We start from the raw sequence: 27216 nt of genomic DNA on the forward strand, positions 1-27216 counted from the left end.
GTAGATAGTCATCACTGCTGTCCCCGCCCCACCCCAGGGGGATGCCCTCCTCCTGGTCCTGCTCGGATTCCCTGAGCTGGTGTGCTGTGCCATAGTATTGCTCCTTCCCCACCAAATGGCTTTAGGAATGAATTGTTCATAAAGGAGAATAGGGCTCAATGCCATTTTTAAATGTTGATATAGAAGCAACCTAATAATTTGCTGGGCTCAGAAGATCTGTGGTCATATTTTTAGCCAAGATTCTGGAACATACTATTAAGGAGAAATGATTCCTGAAGTATCCTCATATCAATTCATTTTTTTAAGATTTATTTTATAATGTGAGGATGCATATTTTAATATAGCAGAGCTTTGATGTTTAATTTCTTCTACGCTCAGTAGGAAATGAACACACATGTATAGCATATCTTCTCCAAAATAGACAGAGGCATTAATTACTTAGGAGTAGGTAGTCTTCAGAGGATTTTGTGTCCAAAGTAATCTGTGATGAAACCTTCAGAATCAAGTGCCAGCAGTTTCTCATTGACATTCCATCAGATCTATGCTCTTTCATATCAGGCAAAGGTCTAAGGTACTGCCCACCCTGCACGCGCAGTATATACTGGAGACCCCAAATTTGTATTTCCAGCACAGATATTGGCCCTGGAGCTGCCTTCATACCACTCTACATTAGACTGTTCTTTGTGTCAATTGTACTAAAACTTTGTCATTGACATGCCTGTGGGACACCGAGATGGAGACGCGTTTGTGCTCCTTTGGTATTTCACAGGCATCTCCACTTCAGCGTGTCCACACCCGAACTCTTGATTACTAACACCACCCTGCGCAGTGCACATCTCCTTCCCAGTCTCCCCGCTCCCGACACCTGGCGTGGCCATGCCCCAAGTGAGAGATCTGGAAATGTTCTTGATGCTCCTTTATCCCTATGTAGGACAGTTTAATGCATTCTGTGGTTTGTGGTCTGTTCTGTTCTTTTTGGGACCTCTTGTCTCAACTCGAGTTGGAATGGGAATGGGATTGGGATAAAGCTGGGAATGAGATGTCTAACTTCATTCTACCCTGACCTTGAAGTGAGGACGGCTCCCTTCCAAAACCTTGGGCCCTGCCTACACACAAACAGGTCCCACCTGGCACCATCGAATGCCCTAGGCCGCCCGTTGTCAACAGAGTTCCCAGAGGCAAATTACGAGGGCCCTGTGGCCCGACTCATGACGGAGTCACAAGGTTTCTGCCCAAGCCCTCGGTTTGTTTGTTTGTTTGTTTATTTATTTATTTATTTATTTATTTATTTATTTATTTATTTATTTCAAGCCCTCGGTTTAAAGCAGAGCGCGTTGCTCTGAGACACTGGCTCTGAGTGGCTCCCAGGGGGGTCGTGCTTTGGAAAAAGAGCGAAAAGATAGAAATGGATACACGGAGGGCCAAAGTTCTTCATCACAAATGAAAATGGGGTAGAGTTGAGAATGAAGAGCCTACCAGAACCTCCTGGGGAGTAAGAAAATAGCTGTGGGCTGGAGAACAGGAAGCTTCCATGGGCTACATGGAGGAGCCCAGTGGGCAGGTGACCTTCATTCTTCCTTCAAAAAGAGGGAAAGAAAAAACCCCAGTATTTCTCCTCTCATTTACTTCTTATCCTCATTCCTTATCCTCACAGCTGCCGAAGCGAGGTCTGCATCTCAGATCACTTCCCTAACCTGCTTAACCACACTCAGCAAGCCCCACGATTCTTACGTACAGTTGCGTGACCAGCCCGTCCCTCTCTCCACGCTCATCTTGTGCGGCTCACCCCCTCTACCCCCTAAGCCCTGAGCGCCTGGCCCTCTTTCTGTCTTGGAACGGATCAGACTTATTTGCGACTTTAGAGCTCTTGAACATCCTCTGCCTAAGAATATCATTAATGTCCCTATTCCAAAAAGGACGTTTGAGTCTTTCCACCAGAGCCAAATGCTTACTGATAAGTGTGATTTGGGGACTAGTTTCTGTTCTCCTTCAGTATTATTTATTTTGTACTTGAAGGAGAATCTCAGTGGCAATTAATACGAAATAACTGTTAAACTTAATTTACTATTAAGAAAACAACAAGAAGAGTCTGCTTCCAACCACTTCCAAAGTAAAAGTCTTAATAAGAATCCATGTAATTATGACACTGAAAAGATAAAAAGGAGAATAAGCCACAGTTTCTATAAAATATTCAGTATATGAAACACTTTGAAATCCTGGGGAAATAAGGGGGAATTCAAAGTATTAGTGTCACCAAAGGATGTCTAGCTCAATTTTCACATGAGTCGCTTCAGTAAAGACGGCGGATTTTTATTAGCGGTGTCTGTAAGTGCTGTAATAATTTCTTACAGGTACATGGAACAGCCCAGAGTACAAGAATGTGTGCATGCATTGTCTCTCTTGAATTTCCAACCTCATGAGATCAGAGAAGTGACTTATTAGCATCATGTCATTAAGTAAATATTGTTTGAGAGTACTCCGCATCAAGCACTGTGCTAGGAACTTAGGAACAAAGTGTGCTCATGATCTCCTAGAGGACAAACATAATAAACAAGTGAACCAGCAAATACATTTATGTGCTTGGAGGGATATTTCCCCTTGCTCATACACACTGTATTTCTGGAGCCAGGAACATACTGAACATCCAAACCAACCTTTAGATATGACATACAGGGAGAAGGAAGGAAGGGTCAGAGACTCTTGGTTCATGTGAACTCATAGGAGGCAGATTACTTGAGGCATTGTAAAATTTTATTGTTTTGTAAATACTGTATCCATGGGGACTGAAAGCTGAAAGCTCACCCCTTCCACCCCATCCAGAATAGAACCCAGTGGAATGCAGGTATTAGCAGATCGAGCCTCGGAGGAAGCAAAAAGAAATGGAAGAGAATCAGAGAGTTAGAGACTATAGAGGATGGAGAGAATAGAGGTTTGGCCCAAAAGGATGTATCTTCTTCATTTGAGGGCCTGGTAAGGTACCAAGCTACGGAGATGAGCAGATGGGTAAGGAAACCTCTTCACCCCCAATTCCCCACGCATCCTGTAGAGACTAAGAGATAAAAATGGAACATGGATTCATGAACGATTTAGTATGTTCTCCTTAATTCTGCGTGCCTGGCTTGCCAACAGCAAGCTTCATTATTAATGAGTCACATTATTCCTTGGTGACGGAATCAGCTCCTTATAATTTCCAAAAAACTATATGCCAGAAAAAAGGAGAGCCAAAGACTCCAGAAGATGATGGATCCCTCAGTTGTGAAGGGACATTGGGACTCCCTTGAGCCCCGCTTGGACAGTTTACTAAATTGATGGTAAACCTACGACCCTCCTCTGCCCTACAGACCCCTTTCCTCCACTTACAGGCACCCACGAGACCATTCTGGGAGGGCGTCTGAGGTTGTACCCTTATCCGAACGAAAACTCCAATCTGATATGTAAATGAGCTACTGTGCTATGTATGTGTAAGGAATTATTAGAGTATTTATAAGCATCATTAGCAAAGATCCATCATCTTTACTAAAACAAGTCATCTGGAAATTAAACTAGAGATGATTTGGTAATAATAATACTTTGAATTCCCATCTCTTCCAGGGTTTGAAAGTGTTTTGTATACTGAATATTTTATAGAAATTCCTGTTTTTTTTTTCCTTTTTACATTTTAAATGTCATAATTACATTGATTTTCATTAAGACGTTTACTTAGGGAGGAAGATTTTTGTCGTTGTTGTTGATGCTGTTGTTTTTAACAGTAAATTAAGTTTGACAGTTATTCCGTGCCAATTGCTGCTGGGATTCTTCTCCAGGTTACAAAATAAGCAATACTGTAGAACAGAAATTAGCTCCAAAATCACGTTCATTATGGAGTATTTGAGTCTAGCGTGAAGATTCAGAGGATCTGTTTCACTGAGAAAAACAACATGATGATTCATGGTCATTAAGCCTCATGCTTATTTTATCAGTGGATTAGATTTTCCACTTTTCCTTATAGGATTGCTGTCTTTGTGTGTGTACACATAGTTAATTAACTGTAAGTCTGTAGGAATATGAGGACCACTGACCGATTCAAAACTAAACTTTTCCCTTAAACAGCTTTTCATTTGTTCCTTGTCTTCATCCAGGTGCTCAAGCCAGCATCCGGTGGGTGTCATCCTGACAACTTCCCCTCCCCCACACCAAGATCTTGGTCCTCCCTCCACAGTTCTGTCCACCCTGTTAACCCCATAGCCACCACCCTGTTCCAGCTACTGTCGCCTCCTATCTAGATTGCTGTAGGGCTCCTTACCTGGTCTTCCTACATCCATTTTTGCTTCCTTTCCCTCTGACGCCAGGAATCTTATAATCATGCAAATCTGATCCTGATCTAGCTCTGCTTAGAGCCTGCTCATAGTGTCTCCCAAGATAAAGCTTAAGGCCCTTAATATGATCTGTGAAATCTCCTGTGACCTTGCCCCTCCTACCATGTCAGTCTTGGCCCATGCTGTTCTTCCCTCCCTGCTCTACTTTTTTTTTTTTTTTAAGATTTATTTATTTATTTATTCACGAGAGACACAAAGAGAGAGAGGCAGAGACACAGGCAGAGGGAGAAGCAGGCTCCACGCAGGGAGCCCGAAATGGGACTCGATCCCGGGTCTCCAGGATCATGCCCTGGACGGACCAAAGGCAGACGCCAAACCCCTGAGCCACCCAGGGATCCCCCCTGCTCTACTTTAAAGTCACCTCCTCACACTCCTTTAGTCGAAAGGGGTCACCTTGGTGTTCACTTCCGTGCCACCCTACGTTCGCCCCTCCTACCGCATGTAACGCTCGCAATGATTTGTCCAATGTCTCTCTTCAACACTCAACAGTTAGGTCCTTTCTCCAGGCTCCCAACAGAGTGCTTGGCACATAATGAACGCTCAGCAAATATTTGTTGAATGAATGAAAATGAATAAATGAAATGAATGAGTGAATGAATGACAGACCAATGTGAATGTCCCTCAGATACTTAGTTTGGTATTGAATTATTACGATAATAATTAGAATCAGTTAGAAAAGAAATAATGAAAATTTGGGCACAGACTGGTGGTACTCTTAAAAAATTCGTTTGAAAGTATTATGGACATTCTCATATACTCGGGTTCAAATTGGCTTGGCAGTGTGTAGGAACGCAGAGAATCCTGCAGGTGAAGAAATTTAAATATATGGGTAAGCCCTCCACAAGTGGGAAGCATCCTTCATGAGAACAGATACAGAATGTAACGTCTAGAAAATACTGGCTTTCTCGTACTCCGGCTACAACCTGTCTAAACAGCCCCTGACGGGTAGAGGCTGATCCAGCGACGTAAGGACTTTACCTTCCCCGGGAATCTGCAGACCTATTAGGGACAGCAAAACCAGGGTAGACACACACCCAAGTCAAACAACAGGTTAAATAGATGCCACCAAGCCCAGAGCGGAGTGTACCCCGAGCCTTCACTCTGGCTCTGCCCGCGTTGCCTTAACGCGCCGTCGGCACATTGCTGGGCCCCTCATTCCCGAGGATGGCGCCCCGTGTAGCCCGGGGACGGGGAAGCCTATGGCAGCGGCGGGTCAGCCACGGCACCTTCCCCTCACCCACTCCGCACCCTGGGGACTGTCACCCGCGTCACAGCGCTGACCGCATGCACCTCGCGACTCCAGTCTGCTTTTAAAAAGTTCCTTCCCATTCTCGATCTTAAACATCTCAAAGAAAGGCCTTGGCTTCTCACAGAGCCCTCCGGGCGGCACGCGGGAGCGGGTCGTGGCGGATACTCAGATTCCAAACGGAGCGAAACAACTCGGAAGCATCAAGGGAAAATTAAATTATGGTTAATATTGCTTGAGGAACCTGGAATGAAGTACTGTTATTGCATTATTTTTTTTGAAGTGTTATATTTTATTATAAATATAATTATTTATTTATTTATTTATTTAGAAGAAATATTTTATTCCCCATAATGAAAGTACAGAGAGGTGAATACAAACCTGCTACTTCTATTTTTTTAGAGCTCCTCAGAAACCAGGGAGTGTCCCAAACCCGAAGTGTCACTATGCACCAGTTCTGATTTTATCAATGTATAGTTTGCAAACCCTTTAAACTCAACCTGACTCAGAGCAACCTATTAAGGATGGGAGCGCCAATATTCTGATTTTGCAAATAAAAACCTGCAGCGGGAACCTGAATTATTACCTTAAAATTACAGTTTATTAAGGATACAAACTTCTAGTCTTTTCAGGTTATACTGGGCCATAAAAGCAATGTAGCAGTGTGATAAAATCACAGCTTTTAGGGTCCTAAAGATCTAGGTTTGGATCCTTCCGTTGGTCACATACCAGCTGAATCGCAGTGAGCAATTTGCTTCATCTCCGTAGATGGGGGCAACCTCTGAGCAATTATTAGTCATGGGATGTCATCATGTATCAGTTGGGTGAAAAATGACCTGGAGCCACCAGAGGGAATCCCTGAGAAATCCGCTAAGGGTTTCCTTTAGCTCCTGAAGCTAGAGGGTCAGGCATGAAACAAAACATTAATCCGGTGACAATACCCTTTTGCATTCAAGTCGCTTTTTAGCCTCCCTGGCTCTGGTTTCTTTAGAAGGCACTGGAAAGACAGCAGTACTTAGCTGTATCCATCAGGCAGGGTGTTCAGAGCAGACAACCCCACATCTCAGTGCTTTAAAACAGCCAGGACGTCTTTCTTATTCAGGTCCATGTGGGTTGGCCCGCAGCCCTTCCCGTCATCCTCGTATGAGAACCTGAGGTGTGGACCCATCTGGAGGGTCCCAGCCACGGGAAGGGGTCCTAGCGAATCACACATGCCTTGTCCCCCGAAGGGACACACACCTGTCCGCTCACCTTTCAGGGACAAGGCAGGTCACTTCCCCTGCCTGGTTCATGGGGTCGGGAAGATGCAAGGCAGGAAGGGGTCTGTGGACCTGGTGGGGGGGGGGGGGGTTGGAATGTGGAGAAGCACCCTCAGGAGCACCTGGCCCATCAGCACCGTCTGGGCGGAAGCTGCTCGGTGCCCCGCGACGACCCAGCCGCCTGGATTGTCAGCCTGGCATCGGCTGCAGGCTTCCCCAGCACGCAGGCCTGCAGCCTCCTGCGCTTGTGGGTGCATGCTCCTCATGGGGGGGGGGGGGGGGCGGTGCTGAAATGAAGCCCGTGTCTGTGAACCCGGCTGAGCCCTGAGCGGCGCGCTGGACGTGCCTGGGTGTGCTGCATGGACGTGGCACCCGCGGCAGGTGCCCAGGCCTCCCCCCTCTCCCGCAGACCTCTCTCCCCAGGTCTCCTCCCCCAGGCCTTCCCCCTCCCTCCACCATCCCCTCCCCGGGCCTCCCCCCAGGCCTCCTACCCCCTAGGCCTCCCACCCAGGCCTCCCCTGTCCTCCCACCGCCCCCTCCCCCGGGCCTCCCCCAGGCCTCCTCCCTCCTGAGGCCTGCCCCCCGAGCCTCCAGGCTTCCCGGGGACCTCTCTGCTCAGGCACTGGGTTTACATAACTGTTCCATGTTGCTTCTGAACCATGGGAATGACCCTAATGACTTTTCTCCTGCTCTTAGAATCCCCGTGTTGTCTTCTGTGTGCGGCCCCAGTGTTGTTTTGATTGTCACGGATTATGAATTGCTAAAGCACTGGAACCTCTGGTCCCAGAAGACCGTCCGGGGGTGGGGGGAGTCCAGGGACCTGCCTGAAGACTGCACTCGGTCAGGAGGGGAAAGGCATGGCTTCCTGTCGCAAAACACAGTTGGACCCTTTCATCGGCTGTTTCCCAAATTCGCAAGAGTTTGCATCGTGCGCCTGGCGTCCAGCTAGTTAGCCAGTCGGCCTTTTTGAAATCACGAAGTCACTTCGGCTCTAGGGGTGAAATATAAAATCCACGGGCCATGATTTTGCACAAGGAGCTCTATCACGTAGTTGACTGAGCCAAGTTTTAAATTCATAGCTGTAGCTCTCAAACTGATCTTGATGTAACAACAGAGTAATATGACTTTTGAGTGAAAAAGCAGTGTTTACCGAGCTGTGCTGCACGAGCCAGAAGAAATCAAAGTCTAGATGCTGCGTGATCTTCTATTGGGGATATTTGTTGTTAGACGAGCCAACTGGGGACTGTGCTTAGACCGTAGGGTGAACTCTTTTCCATATGGCTTTTCTGGGTATTTTCCCCATGTGTGCATTTTTTTCAGTGTGCCTCTGGCTACGCAGGGGCATTTCTGCGGCCCGAACAGTGGACGGTTGGCGGCTGTGCCTCACCTGGCTGCCGCTCTCCAGCTGTGCCCACACGGAGGCATGTGAAATAGATTTTTCAAATAAATGAGATTGCTTATCACACTGGGTTTTTGATATTGGTTTGATATACTTACTGAACATGTCTTCCTGTCATTAAATGTCTGTCTACGGGGATCCCCGGATGGCTCAGCGGTTCAGCCCCTGCCTTTGGCCCAGGGCGTGATCCTGGGGTCCTGGGATTGAGTCCTGCATCGGGCTCCGGGCATGGAGCCTGCTTCTCCCTCTGCCTGTGTCTCTGCCTCTGTGTCTCTCTCATGAATAAATAAAATCTTAAAAAAAAAATGTCTGTCTACATTTTGGGGATGACCGCCAGTGTCCGTCGCCATGAGGGCGCCATAACTGGTGGGTCGGGTCGCTGTGTTAATACAGTCGAGAGGAGAAGAAGGTACATGCTGCTGAATTACCCCCTAAAAAGAGAGAAAACCCCTCCATATAAACATTGCTAACTAATAAAAAACCTTTTGCTGGCATTTCCTTAGTTTGTACTGATGACGCTTTAGGGGAAAAAATAAAATCTTGAAGCCAGTTGGGTCTAAAATATTCTCCAATCTGATTAGGGTGCCAGGTCCTTCTTAAGTGCCTTTCCTTAGTTTGGGTCAACTGCGTAGCGGCATGGCGATGAGTACGCGTCAATGTGGCAGGATGCGAAGGCAACTAAATAGATAGAGTGACACCACCGTCGCTTGCTTTTTGGGATAATCGATCTCTATTTTATTTCTGCATCCAGTACTATAGTTTTGGGTGGTTTTGGGGTTTTTCTGTGTGTGTGTTTTTTTTTAGGCATTTGTTTATTTCTCATATACAACTTCGACGATTTTTACAGAAATGGGTTCCTACAAAGGTCAGAAACGGAACTCACTGTGTCATCACCAGCGATGGCGCGGTGCTGAGGACGTGGCACTGCGCTGTGCAATTCAGAGATGCGTACGATCTCCTTCTTTAAATGACATTTTTTTTCCTTTAAATGACAGACTTTGTTGTTGCTTTAAATAACGTATTATTTCCTCTCTGCATTCTACATTCATAAGCACAAATTCTTCCCTCTTCCCCTCATCTCCTTGTTTTCTCTCGACACTTGCGGTCACGCCTCCCCCTCCCCCTTATCCTATTACTGCGCGATGTGATTTGGGATAAAAATCACGTTCTTGGAGCTGAGCGGGTCTGGATGTGAAGCCCTGCTCTCTCTCCCATTTCCTGGCTGCGTGACATGAAGCAAATTACTTACCCTCTCTGAGTCTCAGTGAAGCGGTTTTCCTCCCTCACCGAATTTTTCTGAAAATCAAGGACAACGGTGTGTATTTAGTTCCTAATGAGACATCACAGCTCGGTAAACATTACCTCCTCTCTTATTTCTGATTTTTCATTCTTCCTTCACGATTTTCATCCTTTTCCCCCCAAAGCCTCCAGATGAATAAGTTGAGCTTCTTGACTGTTCTCTTGGAAAAGAGTCAAACTTTTTTCTTTCCCTCTGGAAAAGATGAAAGTCCTCCTCTCCGGCATTTTTTCCCTATTTTTCCCCCTTTTGCTGTGATTCTTCATCTTCTGAGAGTCTGGTGACTCTAGAGTATTACGATCTTTGAGGTTTTGATTGTGGCTTTGACAAAAATCGCTTTGCTTGTGAGAGCCTTGCCATCATCTTCAAAAAGTCAGCATTTTTTAAATAATAATAAATTTATTTTTTATTGGTGTTCAATTTGCCAACATATAGAATAACACCCAGTGCTCATCCCGTCAAGTGCCCCCCTCAGTGCCCATCACGCAGTCACCCCCACCCCCCGCCCTCCTCCCCTTCCACCACCCCTAGTTCGTTTCCCAGTTAGGAGTCTTTATGTTCTGTCTCCCTCCCTGATATTTCCACCCATTTCTTCTCCCTTCCCTTCTATTCCCTTTCACTATTATCTATATTCCCCAAATGAATGAGAACATATAATGTTTGTCCTTCTCCGATTGACTTATTTCCCATTTACCTAATATTTACTTTGGTCTCAGTAAGGTTGCAGAGCTTCGGCGAGTCAACTCCAGCCCTTTCCAATCGGAGTGAATCCTACAATGACCTTTTACGCAGCACAGGGTCTTCCGCTGCTTTATGAGGTTAGGCGGGTCTGGGCTGGGCTGTGATCATGATGGTGATGACGACTTGTGGTAGAGTAAGTCTCGGGGAGTTCACCACCGACTTCCGTGTGCTGCTTGGGGATTGCTGATAGGAAGCTATCAGAAGCTATGCTTCTTAGGTCTAAACCCCCAACCAGCCTGAATTCCTGCAGGTCCATCCATGCCGTCCTAGTGGCCGCCTTCCCTCTATTTCCTCTGCTGGGAGTTCCTCTCTGCTCCTCTTCCTCCCTTGGTCATGAAACCTCTCCTGCCCGTTCACTGTCCTGACCCGCACACTCCGAGGTCACTGTCTCCTCTGGGCCTTGTGTGTCCACCAACATTCCCGTCGCCGCGCCTAGACTGCGTCTCAGCACCTGCTTGTCAGCCCAATGACAGCACAGGGGATGGCACACTCACCGCTGAGCTTTGGAGCATAGTTGGTGCTCAACGAGTCTGCACCAAGTGCAGAAATAAATAAACATCACAAGCACGGCTCCTCAGATCAAAGGGCGTAGAAGCTTGAAATCATTGTAAGTGGTGATCAGAATGAAAAGCAGCCCCCCCCTCAAAAAAAAAAAAAGAAAAAAAAAAAGAAAAGAAAAGCAGCCCAAGCAGTGCTAAATAGAAATGCGAGATTCCCTGCTTCCCAGAGTGAACGAGGAATTTGAATAAATGATCAACATCGTTCTGGAAGAATTAGGACTGTGCTTTGATTTGTTTAATTACTTGGCTTCGTTATCTTACGTGGATTTAGGAACAAAGAAGAATCCTCGTCATCTTTTCAAAAGCAATAAAAAAAAATAGCCCAGATGCCCTCTAAATAGGTGGTTGGAAGCGAAGGATGCTGAAGCCTGAACAAGCCCAGCCATTGCTTCAACCCTCTACGTAATTTTCCTTTTGGAGATCAGCCAGTTCGGAGGTAATCAGGTGGCCCCAGGGGTTGTAGGGTCGGAGCTTGCTTCGGCAGAGCTGCAGAGCTGCAGAGCACTGCCCTACACACGACCGATGTATCGTCTTGGACTCTTGGCCCATTGCCGGGAGGGGGCTGCTACGCAGCTGTGTGTCGGGCCGTGGTGCTACAGCCTGCTCCCCACGGCTGTGAGGCTCTCATGGGCCAACGTGTGAATAAGCCAGCAAACGTCTGATTCACCTTCAAAAGGCTACGGGTAAAATCCGTGGTTTGGCAGGCAGCTGTGGCAAACCTAAGAAATACTTAGAATTTTATTTATTTATTTATTTATTTTTTTTAATACTTAGAATTTTAAAGGAAGTTTTGTTTGTCCCTGGGCTGGATGTCATTGACAATCAAAAACCTGAACCAATGCTGCGTATTTGTTTAAAAAGCATACACATCAAAAACTCGTCCTTATAATCCCATTAGTCTTTCATTTTGATGATAAGCATCGAGATCGAAGGCATTTTTAAAACTCAGATTGAAGTCGCACGTGAGTTCATTTTTATTTTTTTTAAGATTTTATTTATTCATTCATGATAGACATAGAGAGAGAGGCAGAGACCCAGGCAGAGGGAGAAGCAGGCTCCATGCAGGGAGCCCGACGTGGGACTCGATCCTGGGGCCTGGGGTCATGCCCTGGGCCAAAGGCAGGTGCCAAACCGCTGAGCCCCCCCAGGGATCCCCACGCACAGTTTAGAGGCTGGCTCAACCTTGGCCTAAACTCAACTTCCATAAGCCCCGGGATGGGATGCCAGTGCCTGAAAGAAAGTTCCTCGTGACTGTGTTTGTCTCCATTCAGATGAACCGGGGGGCACGCACAGAGGCCCTTGGGCACAAGGCGCCAGTCCCTGCCACCCGCCCGCCAGGCCGCGGCCAGAGCAGAGCCTTGCCTGGCCAACGACTCACGCCCACGTGGACTGCTTGGCTCCCCTGTCCCCGCGCGCCCACCCCCCGGACCCCTGCGAGGCTTTCTCAAGGCTGTGGTCGTGGAAGTGAAGTGGGGCAGGAGGAGGGTGACTTTGCAAGTCACCCCCAGGAATGCACATAGTCAACCCTTCTTTTTCTTTTCCGTCAACGAGTGAACGAAGGCGCAGCTTTTCTTTCGAAATTGCGTCAGGCCACGTGTCTCCCTTTCCTGTCGGGTTGCTCTTTGACTCTGCTCCCTGGACATTTGTATTTTTTTTTCTTCTGTGGCTGGATGAGGAATCTCTTTTGTCCCTTTTCCCCTCGGATTGCTGTCTCCCGTGGAAGTTAGCAGTGAGGCAGGCTGCGATCTGGGGTCACAGACAGCTGAGGCTGAAGCTGTCCCAGGCGGGGCCCCCACACACCCCACCCGTGGAAAGCGGACATGTGCGTGTGTGGTGTGTTTAGAAACGCGCTTCCCTCCGTCGCTGTTGTTAGGTTAAGCCTCCCTCGAAGTCATGTCCTGTGCTCTTTCCAGTTTGGTCTTCGATGCCTGAGATCGTGGGCAGTTTACCATTATTCTCGATTTTCCCCTCTCGGCCAATATATTCAACCAGAGTGTGCGGACGACCTGGTAAGCCTGGCAGGCCCAGCCGGAGGATTCCTGACCTTGTATGACCTTTTTTTTTTTTTTTTTTTTAAAGAAGTTCTGGAAAGAAGGAAGCATTTTTAAGAAAACAGAACTGATTCATGGTTTCTGATAGTTTGTGTCGCGTTAGTATTCCATAATTTTCTGCCCCGGAACATGGTTCACCTTCTCTTCCTCCACTGAACTCATTTTCCTTCTTCCTTCTTTTCTATCTTTTGACCTTCCCCCTTCCCTCCATGTCCTCCGTGTCCCCATCTAGCAGCAGCTCTGACATAATTAATTTTCTCCCCCGGAATCTAGGTTAAAAACTCTACCTGAAGCAGTATGGACAGGTAATTCGGTGGTGGGACCGGGGGGTGCTCCCTTTAAAACCAGGAGCCAGGCAGGGAGGGCCACACACACCCCCCACTTTGTCCTGGTTTACCTACCTCCTCCAGGTCCTCGGTGGTACAGTTAGAAAATGTCGGTTGTGGGTTTGAAATTGGGAAAGGGGGGCACCTGGGTGGCTTAGGGCTCAAGCATCTGCCTTTGGCTCAGGGCCTGACTCCGGGGCCCTGGGATCGAATCCCACATCAGGCTCCCCGCAGGGAGCCTGCTTCTCCCTCTGCCTGTGTCTCTGCCTCTCTCTCTCTGGGTCTCTCATGAATAAATAAATAAAATATTTTTAAAGATTGGGAAAGAGGAGGCAAAGATATATCTGGATGATATCATTGTCCTTCTAGGACACGTAAGAGAATGAACTAAAAATTTATTTTTTTAACAGTCAACAAGCTCAGTTAAGGCAGCTTAGTAAATTAATGCACAAAAGTCAATAGCCTTCCTACAGCCAAATGACAACCACTTGAAGATGTAAATGATAGGGACAGAAAACTCTGCTTTACATCAAAACGCAGTGACCCAAGAAAGAGTAAGAAGAAGTGAGAAACATCTATGTTGAAAAAAAGAGAAAGAAAGAAAGAAAGAAACAAAGAAAGAAACATAGAAAGAAACAAAGAAAGAAAAGAAAGAAACTATGGCATAAAGCTTTTAGTGAAATGCTACCATGGTACAACAGTGTCCGTCCTCCTCATATGTATGTAGAGATCTGGTGCGATTGCAATAAAATTGCCAGGTTTTTAAAACTCAAATTCTGAAGTTCACAGGCAACATAAAATGTGTAAGCATAGCAAGAAATTTTTGACGCAGGAGAATGAGAATAAACTAATCTTATCAGGTGTCCAAATATGAATTATCATATTAGTTTCGTTCAGGCAAATTAGTAGATTAATGGAACAGAATGGGCAATCTTAATATTGACCAAAATGGGTATGAGATTTGGTACATAGTACGACTATAAGAAATTAATATACAATGAAAGTATTTCGAAGCAAAGGAGGAGAGGTTTCCTATGAACACGTTAGAGCCCTACCTATATTCTTACACACACACACACATCCAGATACACAAGAAAATGAAAATGTAAGATAATTAGAACATGAAATTATTGGGGGGAAAATGAGGGAATTTTTTTTCAAGATTTCTTTATTTATCTGAGAGAGAGAGAGAGGGCACGCACACACATGCAATCTCAAGGGGGAAGGGCAGAGGGAGAGGCAGAGAGACTCCTAAGCAGATCCTGCACTGGGCATGAACCCCACTAGAAGGCCCAATCCTACAACCCGAGACCACGACCTGAGCCAAAACCCAGAGTCGGATGCCCAACCCACTGTGCCACCCAGGTGCCCCCACATGGAAGAACTTTTAGCATGACTTTCCAATGAAGAAGAGCTTTCTAATGATTCTGGGAAGCCATCAACCAACATAAGGCTGGCCACATAGAATTGAAATTTTCTGTTCGATAAAGGATACAATAAAAACGGAAGCCAAAACATAAATATGTGTGCCAGGCATATCACTACCAGAGAGCTGATTTCTTTCATATGCAAAGAGTTCTCATAGATAATTCTAAGACACCAAGTGAGAAAACCTCCTTCCCACTTCTCAAAGAGCTGCAAAAAACACAACACTCGGCTGACCTCTAGGAGGGGGAAACTAGGGAAACCAGTTTCCCTTACTGGTTTGGGAAACCAGCTTCACTTACTCTATTGCTGGATTTTTCCCTTGCACAGAGAGGGGAGAGAAGAGGAGGGGAGGGGAGGCGAGGGGAAGGGAGGTGAGAAAGACAGACGGGCTGACCAACACTGGTTTTATTTTTTCATTTTTTTATTTTTTGATACATGGATGCAAATTCTTATTTTTTATTTATTTTTTTGTCAATTTATTTTTTATTGGTGTTCAATTTGCCAACATATAGAATAATGCCCACTGCTCATCCCATCAAGTGCCCCCCTCAGTGCCCGTCACCCCAGTTACCCCCAACACTGGTTTTAAATTGGAACTGTAAAAATCTATTTCCTTGATTCACCTTGCTGCCCCTAAGCTGTGCAAGGAGGAAAAAAGACGAGGCAAACAAAAATAGAAATAGTCACATGTGTCCCCACTGCCTCCTCTGCCAGAGTTTCTCTAAAGACTATGTTCCTTATGCTGAAGGACTCGTGTGTTTCGTTCTTTTTTATTTTTTTATTTATTTTTATTTTTATTTATTTATTTATTTTTTGTGTGTGTTTCATTCTTTTCTGTGACTGGTGAAGGCTTTGGCCTTGGCCTCTCCCGCGAGGCCACCCCTTCCCCCCTTGCCTGAAGGGCGATCCTACTCAGGTCGCACTTCTGGGGGAAAAGAAATTCCCCAGTGGAAACGATGAGGTCTGACTTATTGCCTAATGTAAATGCTTCATGGCAGCCTCGAGCTACCGTGGTTTGGAAGACTTTATGAGAAATTCGATGGATGGTGTGTTACTGTGGATTAAAAGATGGCGCAGCTGTTTGCTAATTTAGATGGTGCTTTTGCTCTGGTGGGAAATGATCCCTAATTTGCAGCAGAGAAGAAAGTGGGATGTTCGGGCCCCGTCACAGTACTGGCCCAGTGGCACTGCACGCACCCCTGGCGGGCTGACATAGGACGTTTGCTAGAAAGTGGGGCCAAGGAGAACTGAGACTTGCTACCGGGTTTCGGCCTTCCCCCTTGTCCTATAGGATGGTCACCAGAGTGTTTGGGGCTTCTTGGGGTTTTTAAGTCACTGTAAAGGGTGTGATTACTGGAGCCTCACTTACCAGTGTTGTTTCCAGAAGCCTTGTCACTGTACCCTTAAGTGACGTGACCGCCGGTGTTTCTCTGCAGGGGAGAGGTCTGTATACCAAGTCTAGCCCATGGTTTTCAGTGTTTCAGCTCTTCATCTCAGCTAATCTGCATTTTGGTAACCTGTGACTTCTTTAACGGTAGCTTCTGTGCATCGATTTCAAGTCGGCTTCCTGCCCGGAAACGCAGTGAGCAGGAAGGGTGGCTACGTTGTGAGAGCTTGTCCTGACTTGAAGAATGAGGGTACAAGGCAGGAAGCATTATTTCTACTTTGGGGGAAATAGGCTTCTAATTTCTTCTGTTCCTGCGGAAAATGTCTCCCACTGGGTCTCAGCAGGGTTTTTTTCCAACAGCTCATTACGGATCTGTTATTTGGCCTCCTGAAGACTTTTGCGTTCTGCGAGCTTCGTGGCTCTTAGTCCTGGGAGAGCAGTTGTTCCTTGTCATTGTTACACAGTCTGTAATTGGTTTGGACCCTAATTGTACAGTTTGTCAGGCTGGCGGGTTTTGAAGGCCTCAGTAACAAAGAACACGTAGGATTTCCCAGCGCATCCTCTGTTCCTAGTGTTTTCTGCATGCGTAGGATGTCCTTGACCGTAACGTGGTGTTTTCTATCTAATGATTTGAGTATCATTCTGCTAATTTTAAAGAATTCTCTATTTCCCTGTAGTTCCAGCCCTCATGCAGATGTAGAATTATGCTGAATATTAGGATGCCCTTCTCCAAGGCAGACCAGCACAGGTCATCACGTGTGCATAAAATCGCAGCTTAACCTATTGTCACAAAATTAACATTTTGCAATGTTCGCTTTATATCACCCTTATGGCAAATTCTCTAGTCCCCATATCCCCAAGCCCCATATTCCTCTTCATTTTCAGTCTGTGTTATGCCCGAGGGTCCCAATGGAAGCAGAATGGTGCTTGCAGAATTGATCAGATCCCGCTGCCTTTGGTTCACCTGCATCATTAAGATAGATCAAAACATCAGATGAACTTAATTCTTGTAATTGCTTGTATTTTTTTGGTCGTACGACAGGTCTCTGAATCTGAAGAACTAGAACTAGGAGGAGGGCATGCTTTATATTCTTTCTATAATCCCCCACTTGCCTCTCTCTTATATAAACACAGCTCTTCCTAGTAACTACCAAATTATTAATGCTCCTGCCACTAAAATACAGTTTCCATTCAGATAGCTTTTGACTCTAAACCCCGTGCAAACCTGCAGTCATAATTCCCTCTCCACATACAGTGAGCCGTCGTTAATTATTTCGCTTCGCGTATTGGAGTGTGTGTTGGTTTGCCTAGCAGAGCAACGAAAGAGTGGATGGCACTGAGCAATGAAGAGCTAATAAAAATAGCTGCTGTTTTTTGAGGATTTACTATAGTCAACACTACAGTGAACTTTTCATAGATATTTCTTCATTTTATCCTTAACAGGGCCAGTGCTCTACATACTGAGTATTAAGGAAGGTTTTTGCCATTTGACTGACGGAGGAACTGAGATAGGAATTTAAAACACCTTGTCCAAGGGGCCCCTGGGTGGCTCAGTAGGTTGGGCGGCTGACTCCTGATGTTGGCTCAGGTCGTGATCGCAGGGTCATGAGATGCAGCCCTGTGTCGGGCTCTGCGCTCAGCGGGAGTCTGCTGGAGACGCTCCCCCTTTCTCTGTCCCTCCCCCTGCTCGTGCACCAGTGCTCTGTCTTTCTTTAACAAAATATATGAATCTTGGGGATCCCTGGGTGGCTCAGTGGTTTGGCACCTGCCTTAGGCCCAGGGCGTGACCCCGGGTCCCGGAATTGAGTCCCACGTTGGGCTCCCTGCATGGAGCCTGCTTCTCCCTCTGCCTGTATCTCTGCCTCTCTCTCTCTCTATGTCTATCATGAATAAATAAATAAATCTTTAAAAAATAATAATAAATAAATATATAAATCTTAAAAAAAAATTGTCCAAGGCTGCCTGGCTATCAGGTTTCTGTGATTCCAGAGACAGTGTGCAAATCCATTATGCTATGTGCTAAGTAATGATTTCTACCTATTCCTATTTTTTAAACTTTAATATGATTGAACTTATTAGTCACCCATAGGCATTTTCTCTTCCAACTCTGGTAAAGATGTAGATTAAAAATCCCAGTCTGAAAATTTAAAATGTCTCTCCTGGGAAGAAAGTCCTAAAACTGTTCTAGCTTGAACAGAAAATATTTCTATCTGTCACATTTGTGGATACCACATGGGGTTTTTATATAATGTTTTTGTTTGGTCCTGAAGGCACAGATTAACTTTCACTTCCTTTTGGCAGATAGCCTCACATTCTGGTGCATTTTTAAGCCTTGAGATAAGAATATAAATTCAAACAGAGAAGTAAGACAATATCAAATATATTTAGGATAATAAGCATACTGCGGTTGAGCGGATAGAGAGAAATCCTGGTGCGAGGGCCTTTGTGAAAGAGTGAGGAACAGCAGTGAGTTAGAATCTGCTTCTTGGCAAACTCCTACAGCTGTGTCTCCACTGCCCTGCTGCTGCTGCCTCTCGGAAGCCTCCGGGTTACTCCAGATAGTGGGGAAGAGCGTCCTCAAGTCCATCATCACAGCAAGTAGGTGATTTCGTTTTAGGTACTTTCCTGCTCTCGACCGGACTCCATGCTCCTGGAAGTCAGGACGAGCTGTGAGCCGTGCCCCTGGCCCCCAGCGCATGCCAGTCATGCCCTCGCATCCCTCACATCAAGTCATAGTCAACAGATCAACTTGTTGGGCATCTGTCTCATTCCCGGCACCATGTGAGGCCCAGGGGTAGCAGGAAAAACAACAGGAAGAGGAATATGTAACCAAGAATGAACGCTGGCCTGCTAGTCTGAAAACTTGAAATCCAGTCCTATTCTTTCTGCTTCTCCGTTGTTGGATCTGGGACAACATTCCTGGTCCTCAGTTGCTTAAAAGGAATGTCTGATTCAAAGACTTCTGACATCTCTCGACTCTGCAAGTGCGCGTACTTACCATGTCCGAGGGGAGTGTGCGAATGCATCTGGAACCGCATCTGCTGAGCGGGAGACTCACGGCGTGGTCAGGGCAGGAGGTCACGTGGTCGCAAGAGGATACAGGGTACAGGAATGGGCTTCCGTGAGGGTGGCAGCCCCACATGCGGGTGAACGCCGTGGAGAGCCGGGTCCACGGGGTGCATAAGCTCGTGATGGGAGTGACGGGCCACAGCAGCAACTTCGAAAACGATTGGCTGAGCAAGAGTATGGAGGTGAGGCCTGATGGTGAGGCCAGTGGTGTGTACTGACACGATATGCAAGGCAGAGATCTGCTCAGGCCGGAGCAAGCGCTTACAGCCAAGCCCGAGGTGTCGGGTGAGCACGGCCCAGAGGGCAGAGGTGCCCCAGGTAGGCAAGTGGACAAGAATGGGGCATGCAAGCGAGCGCAAGAGGCTGCACCTATGGTGGAAAGGTAGCTACGGGGCCTGAGTCCCCGTTGATGACGCTGACGTGCCTCATGAGCAGGTAAGAAGGCGCAGGCCAGACACAGCCCAGCACGAATCTGCTTGACGGGGGAGAAGAAGGGCGAGTGTGGGTCGCAAGCTGCTAATTGGGGCAGGGGCAGCTAGCAGCGCGTGGCTGATTCATGAGCACTGGGAATGGCAGATAGGCTGACTGATATGCAGCCAAAAGTTAACCCAAACTGATTTAAAAAAAATTTTTTTGGCTGTCAACAGATGCTTATTTTCATGCATGTCTTGACGACATCATGATTCCTCTCTGGAGAACATGGAAGGAGACTGTGGCTGACCCTCTAGCTAGGTTGAGGTATAACTCGTCGAAAGGCCTCCTCAAAAAAACAGTTGCTGATCATTATATTCTTCTGGCCAGAAAACTGATGTTGAGTCTTCCACTAGACGTGCAAGCCCAGGTGTCAGTGTTTACCGTTACATGAGTGAATATCTACACAGACTAACACTCCCCCTTAGGAGGAGGCCCCTACTGGAGTATTCCAGCACGTCCTCCATTTTCCAAAGGTTTAGGGAAAGCTGTGGATCCAGAGAGATTGGGAAGCACAGACTCTGTGCCCAAATTAGCAGAACAAAATTCAGCGTAGTAGCAAAATTCTTTACTTGGATGGTTAAGGAAATAAGTCCTATCCCTGCCCTGGGATGGTAGGGAGCACACATACAGTGATAAAAGTGTAGGATGGAGAGGATGTGGCTTTTTAGCATACATTAAAAAAAAATAGATTTAGGCTGCTTTCACATGGACCGAACACCATAGACCAGGCTGACGTTGCGGGGCGGGGGTGCAGGGGCCCAGGCCCAGACGCCCGCCCCCGGAGTTGCAGTTCCGCCAGAATCTTCATGGGGGCCACAGTGTCGGTCCCTCATTATGGCGTCAGCCTACGAGTTGAAGTCGATCCTCCTAAGCTATGACAGCAGTATTTGTGTCTTCCTCCAGCCCCGTCACGTGTGAATGGGATAGTCAAGCACCTGGGAGGGACCCTTGCTACCTTCCAAGACCCGGGCCTTCCCTTTCTCCTCGCACATGGCCTGGCTCCCTCCCTCCACGCTGAGCCGGGTGCTCAGGGGTGCTCCGCACAGACCAGGGCTCTCTTCTCCAGCCTCGCTTTCCCTTGACCTTCCTTGTCCCAAATACTATTCATTTGGCTTCTCACTGTGATGAGAGTCAGAAAGCTTCCACCTGCCGGAAGCTGCTGCAAAGGTCCTCCACAATAAACCTTTGGTTCTAGGGGCGTTAATTCTGTTTTATGGAGATAGACTAGCTCTTTACAGTGGAGGTTCAAGTTCTTTGAAGCAGTGACTGCGTTTAAGCACCTTTGCCTTCCTGTCGGAGTCAGTCTGGGCCCAGTCACCACGGCGGCTCACAAAGGAAGACACGGGCACCCGCCCGGAGCCGCGTGCCCCCTCGGGGTCTGGCCAGAGCAGGTTGAAGAAGCCAGGGGGTCCTTTCATCTCCCCCCCTCCCCATTCTTTATTTCTGACCTCGGCCCGGACTCTCCCCCTTCCAGTTGCGTTTTCACACGTCGACTAGCCCTGTGTGCTTGCTCTCAAGGCCCACTCCCCGTCGCTCTGTCCTGCCTTCCAATCTTCATCCGTCTTTCTCAAATGTGGTTTTCTCTTCCAGCCGCCTCTCCTCCGTGGGCCTCGGGAATGGAGAGGGCGAGATAGCGGGAATGTCTTAACCACTGGAGGTGGGCGTGGGCTCCGTGGAATGTGATCCACCATGGAGCTTTCAACCCCTGATGGAAAAGTCCGTGCCTTTGTCTTCATTCTGTTTAGAAGGATGGCAAACTAAATCCTCGTCCTGCTACACGGAAATAACGGAGTTAGATGGCTTCTATCTGATCAAATTATTTTATTCAAACATTCAGAACTGTTTGGGGATCGAGACAACCTAGGTTGACTAAGCTCCGAGGTAGCCAAGGTCCGGGAGAGGTTCTGAACCGCAGTAGGAGGCCTAGCTGACTTTCCTAGGCTCCTGCTGTGTGTTACAGGATAGTTGGTCCTTTCGACATTAAACTCTTTTCCTCCTAGTTATAGTTGCGGCCAAGGCTGGATTTACTCAGCAGCTTGTTCAGCTAGCTCAACGTGTGGATGCCTTCCACGACCCCGCTTATTTAAACAGAACTCAGAAATCATAAATAGCAATTCAAAAGGAGAGCTTGATTTCACAAGCTGAGATCTGAAACCCTCTCAAAAATTTGCTAGAGACCCCGTGAGTCCTAAAATATCCTCCGTTTCCTCCCAGCCAGCACTGGCAGCTGGAGAACTATTCTTACAAATAATGACAAATATTTTACCAACTCACAACATGTTGCTTTCTGTTTTGGTATTAATTTCATTTGTTCATATTTTTGACTGGGGAAGTCAGTGTGGTGTGACATGATGGTCATCCAACAAATCCCAGGAAAAGAATTACTCTCATTTTGAACGTTTTAGTGTGTGTTTCTTGAACAGTGGCTCCGCGCAAGCTATTATATTGAATGTTTTTGGTGATGAAAATATGAATTGAACTTGATGTTTGACCACAAGAATTGAAAGAACTGAGACGTTATAATACAGCCAGTGCCGTGGAAAACTTGCTAAAATGCACTGAGAAATGAGGGCTCGGGTGGGATTGGCTGAGTGAGTCAAAGAAGGCTTTTAAGGGAAGTGGGACACGAGCTTCGATGACCAGCCTGTGCTAATATGTGAAATGGGGCATGGAGGGTGAGGAAGGGGCATCTAGACGAACGAAACCTTATTAACAAAGTCTCAAAAATAGTACAGTATGAAGTACAGGGCACTTTGTTAGGTTTTAGTTTTATGTAAATGAAAGAGAACAGTTAGAGATAAAGCTAAATCCCCTGGGTCTGAAATCCCGCATTTAATGCTGGTAGGTAATGGGGAATGTTTTATCTATTATTCCACTCTTTAAACAATTTCAGAGTTGTGTTTGAGGATAATGAATCACATAATTAATCTGTCCTCAGCTTATAAGCTTGACTGTGGAAGAGAAAGAGAATTGGAGTTTGGAAGGCCGGCTGGGAGGTTATTACAATGGTCTAGTGACAGGTACCGAGAGCGGCCTGGGCTGGGCGGGGTAGGATTGGAGTGGGCGGTAGAAAGGAGAAACGTCAGGGAGTGAACATTTCTCAGATTTAGAGCCTGATCAGCAGATGAGAGAAAAGAGAAAGGAAGGAGTTAAAGATAATTATGAAGCGTCAACCAGAAGAAGCGACACCGTGAGGGAAGTGAGACAAGTCAAGCCGTACGGAGGGAGGGTGAGCTCAGCTGTGCGAGCGGTGCGTGGACATACACGCGCTGCCCTGGGAACCCCGGCTACGGCCTGCAGTACGGGCTTGGGATGCGTTAGCACAGAAGTGATGGCGGCAGGAGTAGGAGCGGGTATGAAGGCCAAGGGGGGATATAAAATGGCCAAAGGTCGGCCTCGCGGGGGCAGGCGGTCTAGTTGTAGGGGAGGGAAGATGAGCCACGATGGAAGTAGTCAGTGAGGGCAGGGAAGAGCCCGACTTAGGATCATAGGAGACTGGAAAAGAGCGAGTTTCAAGGAAGCAGGGGTCCGAGTGTTCATGGACACAGAGAAATAAGGAGGCTGAGAACAGATCGGGAGAAACGAAGTGTGATAGGCAAGAGCTCACTGGTGACTTCCACAAGAGTGGATGTTAAACTGTGATTTGTTGGAATGTGTTCTCTTTGTAAGTCTAGGGTTTGATGGTTTGGGGTCTATTAAGTGTTCTGGATTTTCCCATTTCTTTGAGATGACACAGATAATGAAAGACGGCATGCGTGTGTGTGTGTGGGGGGGGTTCCTTGTGATCAGGGACTGTTTTATATAAATGATGAGATTGTTTGAATAAACTATACCTTGAGCTCATGTTTCATTAACAACCCAGACATTAATTCAGCCGATAAAGGAAATCTCCAGAATTTTACGTTATTCAATAGACAAAACTTCTACCCAAACTATATCAGGTAAAGAGATACTCCACTGCCCTTTTTCATTATATGAAACAGCAAACAATAAAAACATATAAACAATTGCTGAACTGGTGAGCATGTCCCAGAACAGCTAAGATGATCATCTTTTCTCTTTCTTTTCAGAACAGAGGGCTGAGCTATGATAGCAACCGGGGGAGTGATAACGGGCCTGGCCGCCTTGAAAAGGCAAGACTCGGCGAGATCTCAGCACCACGTCAGCCTCAGCCCGGCGCCTGCTGCCCAAGACAAGAAACCGGCCCGGCGTCGGCCTCAGGCCGACGTCGTAGTAGTGCGGGGCAAAATCCGGCTTTATTCCCCATCTGGGTTTTTCCTCATTTTAGGAGTGCTCATCTCCATTGTAGGAATTGCAATGGCAGTCCTTGGATACTGGCCCCAAAAAGAACATTTCATCGATGCCGAGACAACACTGTCAACCAACGAGACCCAGGTCATTCGGAACCAGGGTGGCGTGGTGGTCCGCTTCTTTGAGCAGCATTTACATTCTGATAAGATGAAAATGCTCGGCCCTTTCACCATGGGGATTGGCATTTTCATTTTCATCTGTGCCAATGCCATTCTTCACGAGAACCGTGACAAAGAAACAAAAATCATACACATGAGGGACATCTATTCCACGGTCATCGACATCCACACGCTGAGGGTCAAGGAGCAGAAGCATATGAATGGCCTCTACACGGGTGCGATGGGAGACTCAGAGGTTAAACAGAATGGGAGCTCCTGCACCTCGAGACTAGCAGCAAACACCATCGCATCTTTCTCCGGCTTTAGGAGCAGTTTTCGGATGGACAGCTCCGTCGAGGAGGATGAGCTTGCACTGAATGAAAATAAGAGTTTGGGGCATCTCATGCCACCTTTGCTTTCTGACAGCTCTGTCTCCGTCTTTGGCCTCTACCCACCTGCGTCCAAGACGACAGAGGACAAGACAGGTGGCCCCAAGAAGTGTGGAACCAAATCAATCGTGTCGTCGTCCATCAGCGCTTTTACCTTGCCTGTGATCAAGCTTAACAACTGCGTCATTGACGAGCCCAGTATAGACCACATCACTGAGGCTGCGGACAACCTCAAGAGCAGGGCGAGGAACTTGTCCATGGACTCCCTGGTGCTCCCTCCACCCAACGCTGGGGAACCCTTCCAGCCGGTCGGCACGGCCTTCCCGAGGAATCATTCTGTTGGCGAGTCGCTGTCGAGCCAGTACAAGTCCTCTGTGGCCCTCGGACCTGGGGCCGGACAGTTCTTGTCTCCTGGGGCCGCGAGAAGACAGTTCGGGTCCAACACATCTTTACATTTGCTCTCGTCACACTCAAAATCCTTAGACTTAGACCGGGGTCCTTCTACCCTAACTGTTCAGGCGGAGCAACGGAAACACCCAAGTTGGCCTCGGTTGGACCGAAGCAACAGCAAAGGCTACATGAGACTAGAGAATAAAGAGGACCCCATGGAGAGGCTGCTTGTGCCCCAGGCTACGATCAAAAAAGACTTTACCAACAAGGAGAAGCTCCTCATGATTTCCAGATCGCATAATAATTTGAGTTTTGAACATGATGAGTTTTTGAGTAACAACCTGAAGCGGGGAACTTCTGAAACCAGGTTTTAATGTTCAAAAATATATCATTTTACAAGGCTATATATTTTAAAACTATTTTCACCAGTGTTTCCTTGTTAAAGTATAGGTTATAAGCCTTTTTATTAATCAAATGGTTTGTAGTGGGTTAGACCTGGCTGTTTAATTCTGTGTGGGAGATGGCTGCTTATGTTTGGGTTGCTCATGGTTGCAGTTCTTTCTACAATCGCACATGGTTTAGTGTTTTCCCTTCCTTTGGAAGCATTATCTCTTTTATTGATATGAACACACCAGACTCCCATCTGAACTACAGCTCCCTTTTCTTTACTTTCAAGTTCTCACGTTGATGGTCATCTGCATAGAATGAAGTGTCCGGTTCGGAAAGGGCAGGGTGCCAATGTGTGGACCCACAGTACCAAATTTAGGCCCAAGACTCAAAATAAACTTATAGATGCACATGAGTACAAACCATAGGTGGATTTTCTAAATGATTGCTTTTTTAAAAGCATTTTTTTTTTTTACAAAATCAGATAAATTATTTAAAAGGAAAAAGATCTAGTTTCTGTGTGAGCGAAATAATGTGAATTGGTGAAATTGGTTTAGCTTTATGTGAGCTAATTGATAGGAATTAAGTTGGTTGTGACTAGTTCCCTGAGCTCTGGGTAGGTATATCTTTTTTCAATGTTAGTTCTATTTTAGGGATATTTTATTAAAAAAAACAAACATGTATTCGAGAACCATGGCTGAGAATGCCAGGTATTTTTAGGGATAAATATCAAAATGCTATTAGCTATAACTTTAGATATTCAAAATCAGAATTTCTTTGCAACTAACTCGGAAAAGGAATGAGCCAATTTAGTTTGTAGGAATGCTATCTTGAAATAATTATATACATGAAGAAAATGTTGACTAGTCACAAAAATACACTATGGGTTAGTTAACAGTAACTAGGCTCAGTATCCCTCCTCGCCATCTCTTTTGTCATCCAGCATCCATGCATTCCCACATCCTTCTTTCCCCTCAACATTTTTTAGATCCTGTTCTTTGGGAAATAATCAGCTAACCTTGACATTTCTTTTTATCTTTGTGTATCACTAGCTTGGTGATTCAAGAAAATTTAATCCTTGACAAATGGACTTGAAATTTACCTTGTGCTGGAAAGCCTTATGAAGACCCCAAAGACTTTCTTAGGGTGTAATACATTTTTGGAATTGTGGCTGTCAGTCACCGAAGATAATAAACACGAAAATGAATGTTTCCATCAGAAAATGTTCATGTTTTCCATTAAGGTAACATTTAATTGTAAGAACTGTTTAATGGAATACTCAGGAAATTTTACAGATTCTTCCCAATGCCTAAATGTTTCTGAGCGGCATCAGCATTGGTATCATTGCAGCTCTTGTGGAAAAGGAGAAGGAAAATACATCTCTGTCCGTAGCTCCCCACAATCCCACCTTGTGTTGGCATCCGAGCTTCCCTGAATTGAGTCAGTGTTACTTGTTAGAACACCAAGCTTGTGTATCGTTATAGAGTGAGCTCAATATTTTGCTATAAAGCATTGAATAAACTTCTGTTCTTAATAGAAATTTGTGTTCTGCCTACATTTGCTATTATTTTTAAATAAAATGTACAATTCTGTTTAAAGTACTGTTGTTCAAACTTTCAAGATGTAGTCTCCTGGAGGCACTTGATCCTCTAGAATGTGTATTGGGTTTTGTGGCTTTCTTATTTTGCTTCTATTAAAGAGCTGGGTCTCTCCACTTATTGAAAATAGGCTATTTTCATATTTGTTCTCTTTGTGTGGTGATTAATTTTCTGTGTCAACTTGACTGGACTAAGGGACATCCAGATTTCTAGGTGTTTATGACGGTATTTACAGAAGAGATTCGTATGTGAATCTATCAACTGATCACCAGTGCAGGTCGACATCATCTCACCTGTTGAGGGATTGAATAGAACAAAAACACAGAGGAAGGGCACATCTGTTCCCTGTGCTTGAGCTGGGACATCTGTCTCCCTGCCCCCAGACATCAGTACTCCTGCTTCTTGGGCCTTTGGACTTGGACTGAGGTTTATACCATCGGCTCCCTTGGTT

General features: G+C 46.3%; 1 protein-coding gene across 2 annotated transcripts in view; it reads left to right on the forward strand.

Annotated features, from left to right (window-relative positions):
* Nucleotides 1–26894, forward strand: part of TMEM200A (transmembrane protein 200A) — a 58890-nt gene extending 31996 nt beyond the window's left edge. The window contains exon 2 of one of the 2 annotated variants that reach the window (XM_025423015.3): nucleotides 23663–26894. In XM_025423015.3, the coding sequence (XP_025278800.1) occupies nucleotides 23679–25154 (1476 nt within the window). In that variant the 5' untranslated portion in view covers nucleotides 23663–23678 and the 3' untranslated portion in view covers nucleotides 25155–26894. The remainder of the gene's footprint in view (nucleotides 1–23662) is intronic. The other variant, XM_025423016.3, reaches the window with a different exon arrangement.
* Nucleotides 26895–27216: the final 322 nt, after the last annotated feature.

Source organism: Canis lupus, chromosome 1 (genome assembly GCF_003254725.2).
Source record: "Canis lupus dingo isolate Sandy chromosome 1, ASM325472v2, whole genome shotgun sequence".
Lineage (NCBI taxonomy): Eukaryota > Metazoa > Chordata > Mammalia > Carnivora > Canidae > Canis > Canis lupus.